Source organism: Pongo pygmaeus, chromosome 18 (genome assembly GCF_028885625.2).
Source record: "Pongo pygmaeus isolate AG05252 chromosome 18, NHGRI_mPonPyg2-v2.0_pri, whole genome shotgun sequence".
NCBI classification, from domain to species: Eukaryota; Metazoa; Chordata; class Mammalia; order Primates; family Hominidae; genus Pongo; species Pongo pygmaeus.
Genome location: NC_072391.2, coordinates 1984379 through 2005447, shown reverse-complemented (window position 1 = coordinate 2005447; position 21069 = coordinate 1984379). Strand labels below are relative to the sequence as shown.

General features: G+C 44.5%; 1 protein-coding gene and 1 long non-coding RNA gene across 5 annotated transcripts in view; one reads left to right on the top strand and one right to left on the bottom strand.

The window, feature by feature from the left end:
- The window catches only part of LOC129015951 (uncharacterized), a 33402-nt gene extending 15184 nt beyond the window's left edge, over window positions 1-18218 (bottom strand). The window contains exon 1 of the long non-coding RNA XR_008494696.2: window positions 17708-18218. This is a non-coding gene — a long non-coding RNA (uncharacterized LOC129015951). The remainder of the gene's footprint in view (window positions 1-17707) is intronic.
- MEIOB (meiosis specific with OB-fold) overlaps window positions 3721-21069 on the top strand; it is a 38623-nt gene continuing 21274 nt past the window's right edge. The window contains exons 1-7 of one of the 4 annotated variants that reach the window (XM_054454717.1): window positions 3759-3927; window positions 9415-9568; window positions 9681-9758; window positions 12012-12069; window positions 15640-15771; window positions 17301-17373; window positions 19846-20041. In XM_054454717.1, coding sequence (XP_054310692.1) covers window positions 9690-9758; window positions 12012-12069; window positions 15640-15771; window positions 17301-17373; window positions 19846-20041 — 528 coding nt within the window. In that variant the 5' untranslated portion in view covers window positions 3759-3927; window positions 9415-9568; window positions 9681-9689. Of the gene's footprint in view, window positions 3928-9414; window positions 9569-9680; window positions 9759-12011; window positions 12070-15639; window positions 15772-17300; window positions 17374-19845; window positions 20042-21069 lie in introns of all 4 variants that reach the window. The other 3 variants (XM_054454716.1, XM_054454719.1, XM_054454718.2) reach the window with 3 other exon arrangements.

Genomic DNA, 21069 nt, shown 5'->3' with positions numbered 1-21069 from the left:
TACTGATTAGAACGTGTAAAGTTTATCACTATATATTTTGCCTGTCACTCCTTTGTGACAGCTCCTAGATGTTTTGACAGCTGGCATGCTCTGGGGAGCTGACCATGTAGCCAACTACCATTTCTTTAGCCAGACACGTGAGCTATTTCACCTCTGACCCTTGTTCACTCACCGTTGACTTCTGCATCAAGCGGCAAGGGCAAGCTAGCATTTCTAGTCCTTATTTCTGTTCGTGTACATCCAAAATATATTGACAAGTTAATTCTATTGTTAAGAGCAAACCAGTTTCACAGAGCTGCTATAAAAAATGGAAGAAACAAATTCTTTACACAACAAGGGAGCCTTAATTTCACGAACGTGAAGCAATTCCACTCTTTTAGGCTTGTATTTTGAAGCGTCATGGCTTATGAGAAGCCTGTTGTGTCCTGGCGAGTCTGACACTGTTTGCTTAACCTTATGTAGCTTTCTGCAAAAATTAATTTACTAAAACATGACAAAATTTAAAAAATTTTAAAATATTATTGCTTCACTGAGGCTCAAATGAAAAATGCATGGAAACTATTTTTATATTTTTTCCTCTCCTTTAAGATGGACTTGAAATGCTAGTTTATTTTATTTTGTTATTTTGCTATTTTTTTTGAGACAGAGTCTCTCTCTGTTGCCCAGGCTGGAGTGCAGTGGCCCGATCTTGGCTCACTGCAACCTCCACCTCCTGGGTTCAAGCAATTCTCCTGCCTCAGCCTCCCGAGTAGCTGGGACCAAAGGCGCATGCCACCACGCCTGGCTAATTTTTTGTGTTTTAGTAGAGACGGGGTTTCACCGTGTTGCCCAGGCTGGTGGCCAACTCCTGAGCTCAGGCAATCCGCCCACCTTGGCCTCCCAAAGTGCTGGGATTACAGACGTGAGCCACCGCCCCCGGCCACTAGTTTATTCTTTTGGAAAGATAAAGATAGGTTCTTTTTTTTTGAGATGGAGTCTCCCCTCTGTCGCCCAGGCTGGAGTGCAGCGGTGTAATCTTGGCTCACTGCAACCTCTGCCTCCCAGGTTTAAGCAATTCTCCTGCCTCAGCCTCCCGAGTAGCTGAGATTACAGGCTCCCGCCACCATGCCTGGCTAATTTTTGTATTTTTAGTAGAGATGGGGTTTCACCATGTTGGGCCAGTCTGGCCTCGAACGCCTGAGCTCAGGCAATCCGCCCTCCTCGGCCTCCCAAAGTGCTGGGATTACAGGCATGAGCCACCACCCCCGGCCAAAAATATGTTCTTTTAAAGGCAGAGACTGGAAAGGAATAGGGACGATTTAAAAACCCAACTCTTCCCATTATATTTGAAATGGTGAAATGCAGGTACTTTATTTTGCTTCCCAGTATTATTTGGGAAATTAAAAAAACAAATGAGGAAAAGAAAAACTGTATTTTATTTTATTTTTTTAAAATTATTATTATACTTTAAGTTTTAGGGTACATGTGCACAATGCGCAGGTTAGTTACATATGTATACATGCGCCATGCTGGTGTGCTGCACCCATTAACTCGCCATTTAGCATTAGGTATATCTCCTAATGCTATCCCTCCCCCCTCCCCCCACCCCACAACAGTCCCCAGAGTGTGATGTTCCCCTTCCTGTGCCCATGTGTTCTCATTGTTCAATTCCCACCTATGAGTGAGAACATGCGGTGTTTGGTTTTTTGTCCTTGCGATAGTTTACTGAGAATGATGATTTCCAATTTCATCCATGTCCCTACAAAGGACATGAACTCGTCATTTTCTATGGCTGCATAAAAAACTGTATTTTAATAATAACATAAAACTTGGTTCTACAGTGGTATTTTTCTTTTATAATATGTGTGTGTTATACGTACCAAAGTTGTTCTTCTCTTTTTATTTTGTTTATTTTTTTTTACTTTTTTTTTTTTTGAGACCGAGTCTCGCTGTCGCCCAGGCTGGAGTGCAGTGGTGCGATCTCGGCTCACTGCAGGCTCTGCCCCCCGGGGTTCCCGCCATTCTCCTGCCTCAGCCTCCCGAGTAGCTGGGACTACAGGCTCCCACCACCACGCCCGGCTAATTTTTTGTATTTTTAGTAGAGACGGGGTTTCACCGTGTTAGCCAGGATGGTCTCGATCCCCTGACCTCGTGATGCGCCCGCCTCGGCCTCCCAAAGTGCTGGGATTACAGGCGTGAGCCACCGCGCCCGGGGTGTTCTTCTCTTTTTAAAGACAAACTTAAATAATGCTACATGTGGACAGTAGTAGGTAACAAATTTAATGGACTTAGTTTTTGATCTTACTTGCCCTGGGTTGGTACTCTGTTAACAAAACTTAGTATAAGTCATTAGACTAAAAAGATTTCTAAATGGAAGTAATTAAAAACATGAAGAGCTGAGAAAATTTTTGTCAGATTCGCCTAAGTCCAATCCTTAGCACATCTAATTATATATATATTTTTCATATGTAGATATACACATCTAGGGTTTTTTCTTTTTCTTTTTTCTTTTTTTTTGAGACGGAGTCTGGCTCTGTCTCCCATGCTGGAGTGCAGTGGCGCAATCTCGGCTCACTGCAAGCTCCACCTCCCGGCTTCACGCCATTCTCCTGCCTCAGCCTCCGGAGTAGCTGGGACTACATGCGCCCGCCACCGCGCCCGGCTAATTTTTTGTATTTTTAGTAGAGACGGGGTTTCATCTTGTTAGTCAGGATGGTCTCCGTCTCCTGACCTCGTGATCCGCCCGCCTCGGCCTCCCAAAGTGCTGGGATTACAGGCGTGAGCCACTGCGCCCAGCCATGCCAAATCTATCATTAGATGTAGATATATTATATTATATTAATTAATTTATTTATTTTGTAGAGACAGGGTCTTACTCTTGTCCAGGCTGGAGTGCAGTAGCGCCATCATAGCTCACCACAGCCTCTAACTCCTGGGCTCAAGCGATTCTCCCCCCTCAGCTTCCCAGCAGCTGGGACTACAGGCACGCATCATCATGCCTGGCTCATTTTTTTTTTTTTTTTCTTGAGACAGAGTCTCACTCTGTTGCCCAGGCGGGAGCGCAGTAGTACAGTCTCGGCTCACTGCAACCTCCCTCTCTCCTGGGTTCAAGCGACCTCTCCCGGGTTCAAGCGATTTTCATACCTCAGCCTCCTGAGTAGCTGGGACTACTCGGGTGGGCGGGCGGCGCCACAAGACAACCAGGCACTCACCACCACGCCTGGCTAATTTCTTTCGTATTTTTAGTAAAGACGGGGTTTCACCATGTTGGCCAGGCTGGTCTTGAACTCCTGAGCTCAGGTGATCCGCCCGTCTCTGCCTCCCAAAATGCTGGGATTACAGGCGTGAGCCACCGCGCCCGCCCTTCATAACATTATAGATAGATAGATACGTTTATTTTTTTCCGGCGCACCGTCTTTTGTAATCCAGCGACCACAGAGCCACACGCGGCTGTGAGAGCGCACGGAGACCCCTCCCCGCGCCTGCGGCTGTCTTGCTCCTCTTGACTCCCGCGAAGGAAGAAACGGGAACCGGGTTCCCCTCCCCTTCCGCGAGGGCTGAGTCGGAGCGCGACGGGGGCGGAGTCAGTGAGCGGTGGGGGCGGAGTCAGTGAGCGGTGGGGGCGGAGTCAGTGAGCGGTGGGGGCGGAGTCAGTGAGCGGTGGGGGCGGAGTCAGTGAGCGGTGGGGGTGGAGTCAGTGAGCGGTGGGGGCGGAGTCGCTGAGCGGTGGGGGCGGAGTCAGTGAGCGGTGGGGGCGGAGTCGCTGAGGACCGGGCGGGGCCTCGGGCTAACGGTCGCGCGGCGGTCGCACCTGCACGAGGCTGTGGCCCGAGCGTCCTGTGGAGAAGCCGCGAAGCGCGGGCGACCCGGGGCTCCGGCGGGCCAGGTCCGCGAGGCCCCGGCTGCAGCTGTGCAGGCCCGGGGAGCAGCTGGCCGGGCGAGCCTCGGGTGAGCAGCGACGTGGACGGCCAGGTGGCGACGCGGGCCCGGCCTCCAGCTGTGGGGCGGCGTCCGAGGAAGGGAGCCCGCGCGGGTCAGGGCCCGGCGTTCGGCTGGCGGAGGCCCTGAGGGAGCGGCGGGCGCGCGCGTGCGGGGCGGGGAGCGGGCGGAGCCGCGCAGCGTGTGGGGTACGTGCCTGCGCCCCACGCGGGGTCGGGTCCTGGCCGCATCCTCGGCTCACCGCGGGGTTGGCGGGGCCAGGTTGTCCTGTGGCGCCGCCCGCCCTCCCAGCGCCTCCCGCGGCCCCCGAGCTTTGCCCCTCCCGGGGTTTCTCGCGGCCGGTGCCGGAGGACACGCGGGAAAGCCCCTCGCGGAGCTGAGAGCGGCTGACGTGTGGGTCTTACATTGTGTTTTCCAAGCCCCGACCTGTGAGTTAAAAAGTGCAGTGGCGGCTCACGCCTGTTATCCCAGCACTTTGGGAGGCCGAGTTGGGCAGATCACCAGAGTTCAGAAGTTCGAGACCAGCCTGACCAACATGGTGAAACCCCGTCTCTACTAAAAATACAAAATTAGCCGGGCGTGGTGGCGCGCGCCTGTAATCCCAGCTACTTAGGGAGGTTGAGGCAGGAAAATCGCTTGAACCGGGAGGCGGAGGTTGCGGTGAGCCGAGATCTTGCCACTGCATTCCAGCCTGGGCGACAGAGCGAGACTCCGTCTCACCGAAAAAAAAAAAAAAAAAAAAAAAAAAAAAAAAAAAAAAAGGCCGGGCGCGGTGACTCACCCCTGTAATCCTTTGGGATTACCTCAGCTTTGGGAGGCCGATGTGACCAGCCTGGCCAACATTGTGAAACCCCCATCTCTACAAAAAATACAAAAATTAGCCAGGCGTGGTGGCGGGCGCCTGTAATCCTAGCTACTTGGGAGGCTGAGACAGGAGAATTGCTTGAACCCAGGAAGCGGAGGTTGCAGTGAGCCGAGATCACGCCACTGCACTTCAGCCCCGGCACCAGAAAAAAAAAAAGTGCAGATGTCTGCTGGGTGCAGTGGCTCATGCCAGTCATCCCAGTGCTTTGGGAGGCCGAGGCGGGAAGATCACCTGAGGTCAGGAGTTGGAGACCAGCCTGACCCACATGGTGAAACCCTGTCTCTACTTAAAAAGAAAAACAAACAAACAAACAAAAAACAAAAATTAGCCGAGCTTGGTGGTGGTGCCCCTGTAATCCCGGCTACTTGGGAGGCTGAGGCAGTAGAATCGCTTGAACCCGGGATGCAGAGGTTGCAGTGAGCCAAGATCACGCCATTGCACTCCAGCCTGGGCAACAGAGCAAGATCCTGTCTCAAAAAAAAAAAAAAAAAAATCATGGGAAATCATGGGAACCTCATCACTGAGCTCCCTGGAAACTTCTTCATTTGTCTACAATAGCAAGATAGAAATCACACTTGTTCCCATAACTTCAATACATGTTATAAATGTAGAATTAGCTGTTAACTAAAATTCTATGTCTCCCCAAAAGGCTAATTGTAGCAATATTATCCTCAGTTTACAAATTAGATAGCTTTTAAAAGGGCTCATGTATTCATTTAGCACATACCTGGCAGCTGCTGCCTGTGAGGCCCGGAACTGCGTGGTCACTGTGGGGTGCAGTGAGGACGTGGCTCTGTCCTGACGAACTACCGTGTCATGAAGGAGAAAGACAACACAGCAGGCAACTAGCAGTGTCCCCGGGGGAGTTCAGAGGCATGGCTGCGTGAGGCAGGGTGGCAGGAAAGGCCTTTCCTGAAGACCTGAGGAGATCCTGTCCTGGGAAGGCGGGGATGCTCGAGAAAGAGGCGCTACTACATCTGCGAAGGCCCGAGGCCCAGGCTGAGGAAATGCAGCCAGGGTACCGGAGAGCGGTTCTCAGGGCAGAGGCCAGGTCAGCTGGGCATGGCACGCTGCCGCAAGGAGTCTGGATTTGAGTCAGGGTGCAATGGGAAGGGTTTTTTGTTTGTTTGTTTGTTTTTTGAGACAGAGTCTCGCCCTGTTGCCCAGGTTGGAGTGCAGTGGTGCAGTCTTTGCTCGCTGCAACCTCCGCCTCCCTGGTTCAAGGATTCTCCTGCCTCAGCCTCCCGAGTAGCAGGGATTATAGGTGTGCGCCACCATGCCTGGCTAATTTTTTGTGTTTTTAGTATAGAGGGGGTTTCACCATGTTGGCCAGGCTGGTCTCAAATTCCTGACCTCGTGATCCGCCCACCTCAGGTGCAACCCCATCTCTACAAAAAATACAAAAATTAGCCAGGTGTGGTAGCAGGCTTCTGTAATCCCAGCTACTGCGGAGGCTGAACCAGGAGACTCGCTAGAACCTGGAAGGTGGAGGTTGCAGTGAACCGAGATCGCACCATTGCACTCCCGTCTGGGCAACAGAGCAAGACTCTGTCAAAAAAAAAAAAAAAAAAAAATTGGCTGGGCGCGATGGCTCACGCCTGTAATCCCAGCACTTTGGGAGGCCGAGGTGGGTGGATCACAAGGTCAGGAGATCGAGACCATCCTGGCTAACACGGTGAAACCCCGTCTCTACTAAAAACACAAAAAATTAGCCGGTCGTGGCGGCGTGCGCCTGTATTCCCAGCTGTTGGGAAGGCTGAGGCAGGAGAATGGCATGAACCTGGGAGGCGGAGCTTGTAGTGAGCCGAGATTGCGCCACTGCACTCCAGCCTGGGCGACAGAGCAAGACTCGGTCTCAAAAAAAAAAAAAAAAAAATTTTTTTTTTTGTAGGGTAAAAGAGACAGTAGTTGTTGATGAATGAAGTCATCTCTGAATTCTCAGATTGAGCTCTTTAGTTCATGTTAATTTTGTATCTGTTAAAGTGGCCAGGTAGAGAAGCAAGTCATGTTTTTTGTGGGCAGGCACTAACGTCTATTACCATATACCTCTAACGGTAGCAGACAAATAAGGGAATTCAGAGAGATAATAGGATACCATGTCCCACCAAGAGATGCTAAGGGGTAAAAATGTGGAGAAATCGCTTGGTGTGTAGGTAGTTGTGTTTGTACAGAAAATTCAGCCAGTGACTCAAATGTCTGACTCATCCTCTCGACTCACATGTCTGGCACTTTGGGCTGTAAATAAATATTAGTTGAATGGTTGAATGAGTGAATGAATTTGTCACAGTTGGGCAAGTGTTTTAGATAGCAATGTTGCATTGTAAGCCACATCAGACCAGGCCAAAGAATGAATGAAAAACTTGACACAACTTAATTCCCAAATGTTTCTTCTGGCACTGAAAGGCCTTGAATACAAAAACTGGTACATTGGATAATATTGACAAGCAGTGCCATCATTGATTGTGAGCCTGTGAACATCCAGGCATCTTGTATACACTGTTTCTATTTTTCACTGCAAGGTTGATGTTATCCACAATTTAAGGATGAGGAAATTAATGTTTAGTAATGTTAAAACACACGACTACAAACTAGTGGTGCTGCAATTCAAAATCATATTTGACTAACTCCACAGGCTGCCTGAAACTCAGGTGTCATGAGACACATCCTTGAACTGGAGCCTGTGGGTGTGGGCATTCCCAGAGTTAAAGAGGCCCTGGATTATAAAGTGAAGTCAAGTCAATCTGTTTGGTGTAGCTTACAATTTTTCTACAATAGAACCTTTTAGAGTGATGATATTGAGGGACAAACCACCGTTTCGTTCATCTGATATTTATGGTTTTCAGTAATGAAATACATATATAAAAATATATAAGATGCTACCTCTGCCCTCATGGAGTTTTACTATGTAGAGGTGTGTTTAAAATCAATACTTTTCCTGGGCTGGGCTCAGTGGCTCACGCCTGTAATCCCAGCACTTTGGGAGGGCAAGGCGAGTGGATCATGAGGTCAGGAGATGGAGACCATCCTGGCTAACACAGTGAAACCCCATCTCTGCTAAAAATACAAAAACATTAGCTGGGCGTAGTGGCACATGCCTGTAGTCCCAGCTACTCGGGAGGCTGAGGCAGGAGAATCGCTTGAACCCGGGAGGCAGAGGTTGCAGTGAGCTGAGATCGTGCCACTGCACTCCATCCTGGGTGACAGAGCGAGACTCCGTCTCAAAAAAAAAAAAATCATACCTTTCCCTTCACACAGTATAATCAAATGCTCAATTTGAGGTGTTTACAGTAGATTTTTGTTGTATTTTTTGAGGTAAGCTTGATGCTAATATATATTTAAATCCTTAAATGTCCCATTGAGGCTGGGCGCGGTGGCTCATGCCTGTAATCCCAGCACTTTGGGAGGCTGAGGTGGGTGGATCACGAGGTCAGGAGATGGAGACTATCCTGGCTAACATGGTGAAACCCCATCTCTACTAAAAATGCAAAAACAAAATTAGCCAGGTGTGGTGGTGAGCGCCTGTAATCCCAGCTACTCTGGAGGCTGAGGTGGGAGAATGGCATGAACCCAGGAGGTGGAGCTTGCAGTGAGCTGAGATTGCACCACTGCACTCCAGCCTAGGCAACAGAGTGAAACTCCATCTCAAAAAAAAAAAAAAAAAAATGTCCCGTTGAATCATCTTGTATGTAAAACTCTAAATTTGGCTGGGCTTCGTGGCTCACACCTTTAATCCCAGCACTCTGAGGGCGGGCGGATCACTTGAGATCAGGAGTTCGAGACCAGCCTGGCCAACATGGTGAAACCCCGTCTCTACTAAAAATACAAAAATTGGCTGGGTGTGGTGGCAGGCACCTGTAATCCCAGCTATTCGGGAGGCTGAGGCAGAAGAATCACTTGAGCCTGGGAGGTGGATGTTGCGTTGAACTGAGATTGTGTGAGACTGATGTCTCAAAAAAAAAAAAAAGTTAAAAAAAATTAAAAAATAAAACTAAATTTACATGGTGCTCAAAAACTACTAAATTTTACATGGTTTTAGAAATGAAAGTTAAAAATTGAAACCTCTAATAGCTATATCATTCAAAATTATAAAAGGACATTCTGAACATGTTTTCTATAGGTTGAATCGATATTAATTTACATTTTACCATTATAATAAAAATTTTCCAAAGCAGTAAACTATCCAGTGCTTTCCTAAATAATATTTTATTTTATTTTATTTATTTATTTTTTGAGATGGAGTCTCGCTCTGTCATCCAGGCTGGAGTGCAGTGGTGCCATCTCAGCTCACTGCAAGCTCCACCTCCCGAGTTCACACCATTCTCCTGCCTCAGCCTCCCGAGTAGCTGGGACTACAGGTGCCTGCCACCACACCCGGCTAATTTTTTGTATTTTTAGTAGAGCCGGGGTTTCACCATGTTAGCCAGGAGGGTCTCGATCTCCTGACCTCGTGATCCGCCCGCCTCAGCCTCCCAAGCTGGGATTACAGGCATGAGGCACCGTGCCTGGCCAATAATATTTTATTTTATTTTATTTTATTTTGTTTCATTCATTTTTGAGACAGAGTCTCGCTCTGTTGCCCAGGCTGGAGTGCAGTAGTGCGATCTCGGCTCAGTGCAACCTCTGCCTCCCAGGTTCAAGCACTTCTTCCTGCCTCAGCCTCCTGAGTAGCTGGGATTACTGGCGCCTGCTACCACATGAGGTTTTGCCATGTTGGCCAGGCTGGTCTTGAACTCCTGACCTCAGGTGATCCACCCACTTCAGCCTCCCAAAGTGCTGGGATTACAGGTATGAGCCACCATGTCTGGCCCTAAATAATATTTTAAACTCTTGGAATTTTTTAAATGATTTATTTCATTTATTCAATTTATATATCTAAATTGTATTTTCTAAAATGCAGATTAAAAAAATGGCAAACTCCTTTGCAACGAGGACCTTCACTACCCTTTCAGATCTGCAGCCAAATATGGCTAATCTGGTAGGTTTCAATGATGTGGTGATTTGCTTACTAATGACATTTTATGTGATAACTTTACATTAACGTTATTGATTCATTCAACACCTGCTTTTATAATTGACAAGTATATAGATACTCATTGCATTGGTATAATTGTTAGATATTAAGTATACCTAAATTTCTTTGTATTTATGCCACCTAGATGAAAATTAATCTTTATTTGTGTGTAGAGTAGAAGATATGATTGTAGATATGACTAGTAATTGTTCAAAATGATCAATAGACGTATTATTTTACTTAATATTTTATAAAGTGAAAAATTTAATAAATGCTCAAATTTAGCATTGTAAAATTAAACCAGGCCAGGCACAGTGGCTCACGTAATCCCAGCACTTTGGGAGGCCGAGGCAGCTGGATCACCTGAGGTTGGGAGTTCAAGATCAGCCTGATCAACATGGAGAAACCCCATCTCTACTAAAAATACAAAATTAGCTGGGCGTGGTGGCTCATGCCTGTAATCCCAGCTACTCAGGAGGCTGAGGCAGGAGAATCGCTTGAAGCCAGAAGGTGGTGTCAGTGAGCCGAGATCGCGCCATTGCACTCCAGCCTGGGCAACAAGAGCGAAACTCTTCTCAAAAAAAAAAAAAAAAAATTAAACCATTTTGTTCAGCGGTAGTAATTTTCTGACCAAATTATCCAATTTATGGTCTAAGTACTTGACATTATGCTGCTTTTATGATATAAGGTTTATAACAGGTGTGTTTTCTAAAATGATTATGTGAAAATTGACTTTTTGAGTAGGAGTTATAGGGGAATTCAGTGATTTTGAATACACCTCGACTGTTACTTATTTAAAAGAAAACTAGGTGGAATCATTTTATAAGTTAAAAAACTTATTGTAAAGTAGCTACCACACACCCTTACCTTCCCTGCCCCGAGCAGTCTGCTATTTATATTTTGCTTTTGCAAACTAGATTTCTTACAATGGGATACATTTACATATAACTTTAATAATTTAAAATTTAAAAATATTTAAAAATAACAATTGTTATAGTTTTTCTTGAAAGGTAAACTATTTGCTAATAATGGTCTCTTCAGATAGAAAGTTTTACTCAACATTTCCATTAGTTGGATTTTCCAACAAAATTCAGTGAGATCTGCGTGTATAAGGAATTGAAGAAATAATATCAATGTGTCTAAATAAGCAATAAGGCTAGCTAATAGCTCAGCTAGAAAGTAGGAGTCTTAAAAGCCTGATTGTAATTTAAATGTCAAGATTATTGTAAGGTTAAAATGAGTTGCTGCAATTAGCAAAATAAGTTTAGTTTTTTCCTTTCAGAAAAGGTATTCATTTTTATTTTTTATTTTTTTATTTTTATTTTTTTTTTGAGATGGGAGTCCTGCTCTGTTGCCCAGGCTGAAGTGCAATAGTGGGATCTCAGCTCACTGCAACCTCTGCCTCCGGTTTCAAGCGATTCTTCTCCCTCAGCCTCATGAGTAGCTGGGATTACAGGCACCCACCACCACACCCGGCTAATTTTTTGTATTTTTGGTAGAGATGGAGTTTCACCATGTTGGTCAGACTGGTCTCAATCTCATGACCTCAGGTGACCCACCCACCTCAGCCTCCCAAAGTGCTGGGATTACATGTGTGAGCCACCACGCCCGGCCCATTTTTATTTCTTAAAACACGTTTAAAATTTTTCTTCAGTAGTCACTAAAGAGAACATTAAACATTTTAAGGAGATGTTAATATCTCTAAGGTTTAAGATCTAGGACTTTAGAATTTAGATTTATTAGCAGCAAAATATAAGTTTTGTTACAGTCTAATTTATATTACTGTCCAGCATGTTTAAATTAAGAAGCTAAGTGATTTTATGTGGATTGTTAGAAAATCCTATATAAAGGAAAGCTTTGAAGACCGTGGCAAATTAAATTGCATTATACATGTACTTTGGATGAATTCAATAAGGATTGATAGCATAGGGCAGTTATTATGCTCCATCTGGTGACTGAAAATAAAGTAGAAATATGCTAAGTATTAAATGATTATATTTGTAATAGTAGTTAACTTTTGGATTACTTTGTACTATTCCTTGTGGAATTGAACATTTATGAACTTCTTTTAGATGTTTGCCTGGAACAAATACATTTAAATGGCTCCTAGTCAGAAATGTTTGTTAGAGCCAATAAAGTATAACAAGCCCATGAAATTAAATTTACCAAGTACATCTGTGTTTAATATTGGTCTTCTGTGACCTTTTTGTTTTTCAGAAAGTTATCGGTATAGTTATTGGGAAAACAGATGTCAAAGGCTTTCCAGACAGAAAAAGCTGAGTTCTGTTTAACTCTTTGTTTCATTTTTCATCAACTTTGGCTTATGACTACAACAAAGTATATTTAAGTGATTAATTTTTCTATGCCTGTTTAACTCCTTAAGAGCAATGGTTATGCTCTCTATTGGATGGTCAAGTACCTGATTCAAGGCTCTCTCTCTCCCTCCCTCCCACATTCTCTCTCTCTATATATATGCATACATACGTATGTGTGTATATATGTATATTTGAGCACATGTGTTCTCTCTCTCTCTCTCTTTTTTTTTTTTGAGATGGAGTCTCGCTCTGTCACTTAGGCTGGAGTGCGATGGCACAATCTCGACTCATTGCAACCTCTGCCTCCCAGGTTGAATCGATTCTCCTGCTTCAGCCTCCCGAGTAGCTGGAATTACAGGCACATGCCATCATGCCCAGCTAATGTTTGTATTTTTAGTAGAGATGGGGTTTCACCATTTTGCCCAGGCTGGTCTTGAACTCCTGACCTCAAGTGATCTCCCTGCCTTGGCCTCCCAAAGTGCTGGAATTACAGGTGTGAGCCACCATGCCCAGCCCCTGGCTGATTTAAAAAAAGAAAAAAATTTGTAGAGACAGGGTCTTGCTCTGTTGCCCAGGCTGGTCTCAAACTCCTGGGCTCAAGTGATCATCCTGCCTCATCCTCCTAGAGTGCTGAGATTACAGGCATGATGCTTTTATCTTTAACGTAAATAACCAAGCTGTCATCTGTTACCCATATCATTTGTGCGTGCACTTTATTTCATCTTAACTAACTAGATCAGAATTACTAAATAAATAGTTTGAGGAAGTCTATATATCTTTTTACCAAACTTCAGAAGGCATCACTTAAAATGTGTGAATTAGAAAAAAGTAGTTATTAAAATACTTGCTAAAATTATAAAAATGAAATATACGGTTTTTCACCAGGCACAGTGGTCACGCCTATAATCCCAGCACTTTGGGAGGCTGAGGTGGGCGGATAACCTGAGGTCAGGAGTTCGGGACCAGCCTGACCAACATGTAGAAACCCCCTCTCTACTAAAAATACAAAATTAGTCAGGGATGGTGGCAGGCGCCTGTATTCCTAGCTACTCGGGAGGCTGAGGCAGGAGAATCGCTTGAACCTGGGAGGCGCAGGTTGCAGTGACCGGGATCATGCCATTGCACTCCAGCCTGGGCAACAAGAGCGAAACTCCGTCTCAAAAAGAAGAAATTCACAGTTTTTCACCTATCAGACTGTGAGGGAAGGAGAAAAACTTCTGTGTTGTTTGACTTCTTTTTATGATGACATCTGTGGTATTCCTTTTTTGGAGGAAGTTTGCTTACTGACTTAAAACATTGTACATACAACATTATATTTTCATCAAAAATTCCAGTAGTACCAAAGGTCATAGAGTTGAAAAGTGAAATTCCCCTTTCAGCTCCTCACTCTTCCCATCCTAGTCCTCTCCCCAGAGGCAGACACTAATAGACAGTTCAGAATATGTCTATAATTTACATGTATGTTGGGTTATATTACTTTTTTAAAAAATTTGAGATAGGGTCTCGCTCTGTCACTCAGGCTGGAGTGCAGCAATGTGAATACAGCTCACTGCAGCCTCAACCCTGGGCTCAAGAGGTCTTCCTGCCTCAGCCTCCCATGTAGCCGGACAGGTCCATGCTACCATGCCTGAATAATTTTTGGAGTTTTTGTAGAGACAGAGGGTCTCACTTTGTTGCCCAGGCTGGTCTCAAACTCCTTGGCTGAAGCAATCTTACCCCCTTGGCCTCCCAAGGTGCTAGGATTATAGGCAGGAGCAACTGCACCCAGCCAGGTTGTAATTTTTAATTAGCAAAACCAATATGAAATTTCTATTTTGGAAAAAAGTATTTGCTGACCCCTAGTGGTCCTCATTAAGTAGCACATAATTTGTTTTGAAATAACTTAATTATTTTTAAAATTTATTTTATTTTTTTTAGAGACAGGGTCTCACTCTGTTCTTCCCCACCTCTACTAAAAAACGTTGTCTCGCCAGGCACGGTGGCTCACGCCAGCACTTTGGAAGGCTGAGGCAGGCGGATCACGAGGTCAGGAGTTCGAGACCAGCATGGCCAACATGGTGAAACCCCGTCTCTACTAAAAGTACAAAATCAGCTGGGCATGGTGGCAGGCGCCTGTAATCCCAGCTACTTGGGAGGGTGAGGCAGGAGAATTGCTTGAACCCGGGAGGCAGAGGTTGCTGTGAGCTGAGATCGTGCCATTGCACTCCAGCCTGGGTAACAAGAGCGAAACTCCGTCTCAAAAACAAACAAAAACGAAACCCATTTTTACTAAAAAAAAAAAAAAAAAATACAAAAATTAGCCTGGCATGGTGGTGTGCGCCTGTAGCCCCAGCTGCTCAGGAGGCTGAGTCCCAGCTGCTGGGAGGCAGGGGTTGCAGTGAGCCGAGAGATGGCGTCACTGAACTCCAGCCTGGGTGTACATTTCATGAATACCCTGAACTCATTCTTCCCAGGCTGGAGTGCAGTGGTGCATTCAAAGCTCACTGCACACTTAAACTGGGCTCAAGCAACATTTCCTCCTCAGCCTCCCAAGTAGCTGAGACTAAAGATGAGTGCCACCACTAATTTTAAAATTTTCTGTAGAGATGGTGTCCCTCTATGTTGCCCAGGCTGGTTTTGAACTCCAGGCCTCAAGTGACTCTCCCACCTCGCCTCCCAAAGTCCTGGGATCACAGGGGTAAGCTGCTGTGCCTGGCCAATTTTTATTTTTATTTTATTATTATTTATTTATTTATTTTTGAGACAGAGTTTTTCTCTTGTCACCCAGGCTGGATCTCGGCTCACTGCAACCTCCGCCTCCTGGGTTCAAGCGATTCTACTGCCTCAGCCTCATGAGTAGCTGGGATTACAAGTGCCCACCACCACGCCTGGCTAAGTTTTGTATTTTTAGCAGAGACAGGGTTTCACCATGTTGGCCAGGCTGGTCTTGAACTAACCTCAGGTGATCCACTCGCCTCGGCCTCCCAAAGTGCTAGGATTACAGGCATGAGCCATCGCACCCGGCCTATTTTTATTTTTATTTTTGGGACTGGGTCTTGCTCTGTTGCCCAGGCTGGAGAGCAGTGGTGCAATCGCAGTTCACTGAAGCCTTGAACTTTTGGGCTTAAGCAGTCATTCTGCTTCATCCTCCTAAGTAGCTGGGACTGAAATAACTATTTAGATCTGAATTATGACTTAGGTTCAAACAACAGTAAGATAGAAAAGGAGAACCTAAGGTAATACCTGGATGGCTCAAGTTTACATGTTTTTCCCTCCAAATACACAGATCACCAGGGAAAGGAGCAAGGGGGCAACCTGTTACCACTTCAGTTTGAAATTCCTAGAAGCATGATGTTATAGAATATACATCTGAAAGAACATTTTGTACCATGTATTTGAGTATTTTTATTATCATAATCAATAGTTATTTGATTAAACAAATAATCATTTGTTTATAATTGAAATGAAACTTTTCATGTAACACTTATCAAAAGGCAGAGAAGTGATTGAAACTCTTCATTTGAAAAATAAAAGCATTGGTTTTCCGTTAGATATTGGATCAGAAAGGTACACTTTCAGCTTCACCATTCGGGATTCACCAGCACATTTTGTAAATGCAGCTTCCTGGGGCAATGAAGATTACATCAAGTCTCTTTCTGACAGCTTTAGGGTTGGTGACTGTGGTAAGTTGGCATTGATTCTTAAACTTTTTCCATTATAGTGTTATTCCTGTGGCATGTTTATAGTAACTATACTGACGGAGTTGAAATGAGACACAGTTCATAATTCTCAAGAACTTTATCAGAAAAAGTCAAGTGTTAAGAGTATAATGCAGTGGGGCACAGTGGCTCACGCCTGTAGTCCCAACACTTTGGGAGGCCAAGGTGGGTGGATTGCGTGAGTTCAGGAGTTCGAGACCAGCCTGAGCAACATGGCAAAACCCCATTTCTACAAAAAATAGAAAAAATTAGCTGGGTATGGTGGCGTAGGCCTGTAGTACCAGCTACTAAGGAGGCTGAAGCAGGAAGATGGCTTGAGCCCTGGAGGTGGAGGTTGCAGCGAGCCAACATCATGCCTCTGCACTCCAGCCTCGGTCACAGAGTAAGACCCTGTCTCAAAAAAAAAAAAAAAAAAAAAAAAAAAAAAGGCTGCAATGTGAGGCATTCAGAATGTTACTTGAAGCATACAAACGTGATAGTGATAGCTATATTTTTACTAGATAACCTTACTGTCTCTGTTTTATTACATATTTCAATTTGCATCAACCCATATTATTGTTATAATTGGTTATCTTTCTATAGACATATAATATGGCCACTGAATATATTTTGATAAAAGTTGACATTTGACCACCGAATAGATTTTGATAAAAACTGATATTTAAATTGTTAATGGGATTTTAAGGAACTTTACTTTTAGTTGAAATACCAACTCTTTTACATCTACTCACCCCAGTATCTCTTTGACAGAACAGCCTCATGTAGTAGAAAGAACAGGAGACTTTGAAAACACAGAGGTCTAGATTCAAATACCAGTTCCAACATTTACTTACATTATGGCTTTGAGAAAATTTCTTAATCTTGTTGGGTCTCAACTATGAAATAATACCTCATTAGGTTCTTGTAAATATTAAATGAGATGGTGTACCTAGTATAACATGTGGAACTTAGTCACTCAACAGATAACTTTTATGAGCCGTAGCCTCATAAAAAGAACAAGAAAGCATGTATACTAGTTCTTCATGATAGGAAAAGAGAAAAGAGTAACGCAGGTAATGAAAACACTCCTCTTTAATACGGTGGTCTCAAGCAGCCCACTCCCCATACCGGTTATTTAGATCCTAATCATATATTGCCTTGTATTGTTAACTTTCAGGACAATGTATGGTATCTCTCTAGTTGAATAATAGGGTCATTGAACATATGGACTATGAAGGCAGAAAGCTTCACAAACTTCATAGGGCCCAGTATAGCTATAGACATCCCTTGAATAAATGCTGGAATATTAGTTACATATGGAGATAAAGATTTCAATTTTGACATCTCAGTATCAAAATATGTTATATGTTGATGATGGAGAAGATGAATGAGGTGAGGAATTTTTAAAGCCTAGAGTCGATGGTGATCATAAATTAAACAGGATGTTATTTAGGATGTTAGTGTTTATCTTGTTACTGTTTTGTAATATCATCATACTTTGCCCTCTATTTTAGTGATAATTGAAAATCCTCTGATCCAAAGAAAGGAAATAGAAAGAGAAGAAAAATTCAGCCCTGCAACTCCTAGGTAAGCATCTGTCTAGCACAGAGATTGTGCCAGAATGATCATTACTAATAATGTTGTATCAGATTAGCAGCGATCTTACTAAAAATGTTGTTTCTATTTCAATAAAAATGAGGAGTTTAATTTTCTCTTACAAAATTCATCTTTGATTATGACATAATTTACTTTGATACACAGTCACATGAAAAATGGCTTTGGTTTTAGTACTTTGATTCTCATTCTTAGATTTACAAAAATTTGACTTGTCATGTTAAAACTGAATGAGAAGAAAAGATAAACTTTGGAAATTACATCTATCTTTTTTCATGTCAAGGTATCCTTTTACTCACAGGCTTACCATCTTAGGGCAGGTTCCTTCGAAGCAGAGCTTGAGAGGAGGACTCTTGTGGGAGTGGTTGGTTGAGGGTGAACTCTCGGGAACCCTGCAAGGATAGGCAGGGAAGAAGCTGAGCAGAGGAGTGGGCTCACCTGGAGCCTCAGCAGGAGCCCTGGAGGGAGCTCTGGAGTGGGAGTGGCCCCTTAGAGCAGTGCCCTGGCTGTGGTCCATCCACTCCCCAAACCCCCAGGGTGGGGCGGGGCATCAGCTCAAAGGCGGGTCTGGCAGTTCTGGAGAGAAGGGTGTAGCTGTGCCCCTGTACCAGCCTGTAAAGGGCTCTTGGTGGGCACAGCAGTCTATGGCATTTACACTCGCATCAATTGTGACCCGTTCCCACCTTCTTTTCTGACCTCATCTTATTCCAGATTCTCAAGCCTCATTTCTCTGCAGCCACAGTGAATTTCTTTCCATTTCATGAACACCGTGAACTCATTCTGCACTAAGAACTTTTGTATTTCCTTTTATTTTTATTTTTATTTTTATTTTTTACTGAGACAGAGTCCACTCTGCTGCCCAGGCTGGAGTGCAGTGGCACGATCTCGGCTCACTGTAACCTCCACCTCCTGGGTTCAAACGATTCTCCCACCTCAGCCTCCCAAGTAGCTGTAATTACAGGCACACGCCACCACACCCAGCTAATTTTTGTATTTTTAGTAGAGGCGGGGTTTTGCCATGTTGGCCAGGCTGGTGTCGAACTCCTGACCTCAAGTGATCCGCCCGCTTCGGCCTCCCAAAGTGCTGGGATTACAGGCGTGAGCCACCCCGCCTGGCCAAACTTTGGTATTTTCTGTTCTCTCTCTGCATAGAACATTCTCCCATCTGTTTGACTGTTTGCTTCTTTGGGTTATTGACTCACAACTTAAATGTCATCTTCTTCAACCTTCCCCATCTACTCTGTTTGTGGTAGCGCTAATGGTCAATTACCAGGATTTTGCCCTGGCTTTTGTCACCATAACCCAAGTCACCGTCTGAGATTGTTTGATTCATTGTTCTTGGGTCTCCCCCTCACATATGTGAGCCTCATGAGATCAAAGGTCTTGTCTGCCTTCTTCACCACCATATCCCTTGTGCCTAGCATAGGGTCTGACATATAACAGATTCTCAGTATTCATGGAAGCGATGGATGGATGGTTAGTTGGAGAGAACATTCTTGGTAGAGGGAAGAAACAGGAAACCTCCTGTCTTTTCCAGAACAGTTAATATTAGGTTGAGCCATATGAAACTGCTGATATTTTACTATTTTTCATCTAGAAGTACCAGTTTCATAATGTAATAGTCTGATGCGGCTGGAATGCAGGGCATGGGCAGGAGGAGAAGCTTAAGGTGGAAGCAGAGATATTTCACAGACAGCTTTGCTTTCATACCGAGTTATTTCCTTTGTGACTAGTAGCCACAATGACGGTCTTTGAGCTGGGAAATAATATTTTCATATTTGTGATTTAGGAAGATCACTTTGCTTGTGGAGCATGGACTGTAGGGGAATGAAGCTTAGTTAGGAGAGCAAGGCAGTGGCTTGGGAGAGAAGTGATGAGGTAGGTAAGTGAGGCCGAGCAGTGGGGAGGAGGAGGGGCTGGGTTAGAGGACTGCTGGTGCACAGAATCCAAGGGCCGGGAGGGTCTCGGTGCAGGAGGGAGAGCACCTCAGTTCGGGCTCACTGTGCCAGTGTTCTGTGTCTGCTCCATGCAGAGCTCAGCAGGGTAGGAAAAACACAGTCCCTGACCTGAGGCACTAAGGCGGAACAGCCAGGTCCATAAGAGAGAGAAACAACCAGTCCTTGGGTTTGTATAACCCCTGAAAGTTTCAGAGTGCTTTTATGCTCCTATTTTTTTGGAGAAGGAAACAAGCGCAGAGTTTGGGCAAGATCAGACAAATGGTATGCTTAGAACCCCGACACAAATCAATTCTCAAAACATTTCCTTAATGAAATTGCACTGTAAACAAAAAATGTTTTGCCGTATTATTCAATGTTTCTAAGAGTAAAAAGTATATATTAGTATTGTCTAAATTTCAACGAAAAATGTAGTTTAAATGTGGACCTGGAAATATTTTTCTATCCAAAAATCACTTTCATATAACTTTCTTGTGTTTTTGCAATTTAGCAACTGTAAACTGTTGCTCAGTGAGAATCACTCAACAGTAAAAGTTTGTTCCAGTTATGAAGTGGACACAAAGTTACTTTCTTTGATACATTTACCTGTTAAAGAGTCTCATGATTATTATTCACTGGGTGACATTGTTGCAAATGGACACAGTCTTAATGGGAGGATTATTAACGTGCTTGCAGCTGTGAAGTCGGTAAGTTAAGTCGGTAAGTTAAAACCCCAACAAAGCCAAGTGCAATTTGGCAGGGGAGGTGCGGTCACTTGATTTGTGTTTGGGATGGAGTGGTCACGACCAGCTGGGGTAACTTTTCTTCTCTATCTTGGTAGTATGTTGAATTAAGAAAACAGTAACACTCCTCATTAAAGGGAAAGTAGCATTTTATCTGTGGATGAGTAGTAAAATAAAATTGTATTTGAATGCTAAATGCAGTGTTCCACTCTGCTCCTAAATGATCTGCTAACTATAGGAGAACTTTTTATACGCTGCTTAAACAAAGATGTAAATGGAAAGGGTAAGCTTATTGATTCGAAAATCTCCGTGACCTTCCTTGAAGGGGCATAGTTGAATAAGTTAAGGGATCAGTTCTGTGCCTTTGTGTTCAGAGCTGCCCAGAAACCGGGGAGGGAGTGGGAATACACGCTGCCCTGCTGTAGGGCTCCATGGTCTAATAGGTGGAGTGGGACTGTGCTGGTGAGGTGCAGGGGAGGATGGCACTCCATGGGGCACCAGGGGGGTGTTCCCTTCTGGTGCATCAGCATCTGTCTGAATTACTGTAGCCAGTTCTGAGCTCTGTAGTTGGACAGACCAGAGCCACAAGGCAGAGATTGAGATGTAGAACTCAACAGTAAAGTTTCACAAAATAAAGTACATGAAAATTAGTCCAGGCACAGTGGCTTACACCTGTGATCCTAGCACTTTGGGAGACCAAGGCAGATGGATCACTTGAGCCCAGGAGTTCAAGACCAGCCTGGGCAACATGGTGAAACTCCATCTCTACAAAAAATACAAAAATTAGCTAGATGTGGTGGTGTGTACCTGTAATCTCAGCTGCTTGGGAGGCTGAAGTGGGAGGATCACCTGAGCCTGGGAGGTTGAGGTTGTAGTGAGTCAAAATCATGCCACTGCATTCCAGCCTGGGCAATAGAGGGAGACCCTGTCTCAAAAAAAAAAAAAAAAAAAAAAAAAAAAAAAAAAGTCCTGGCGCGGTGGCTTATGCCTGT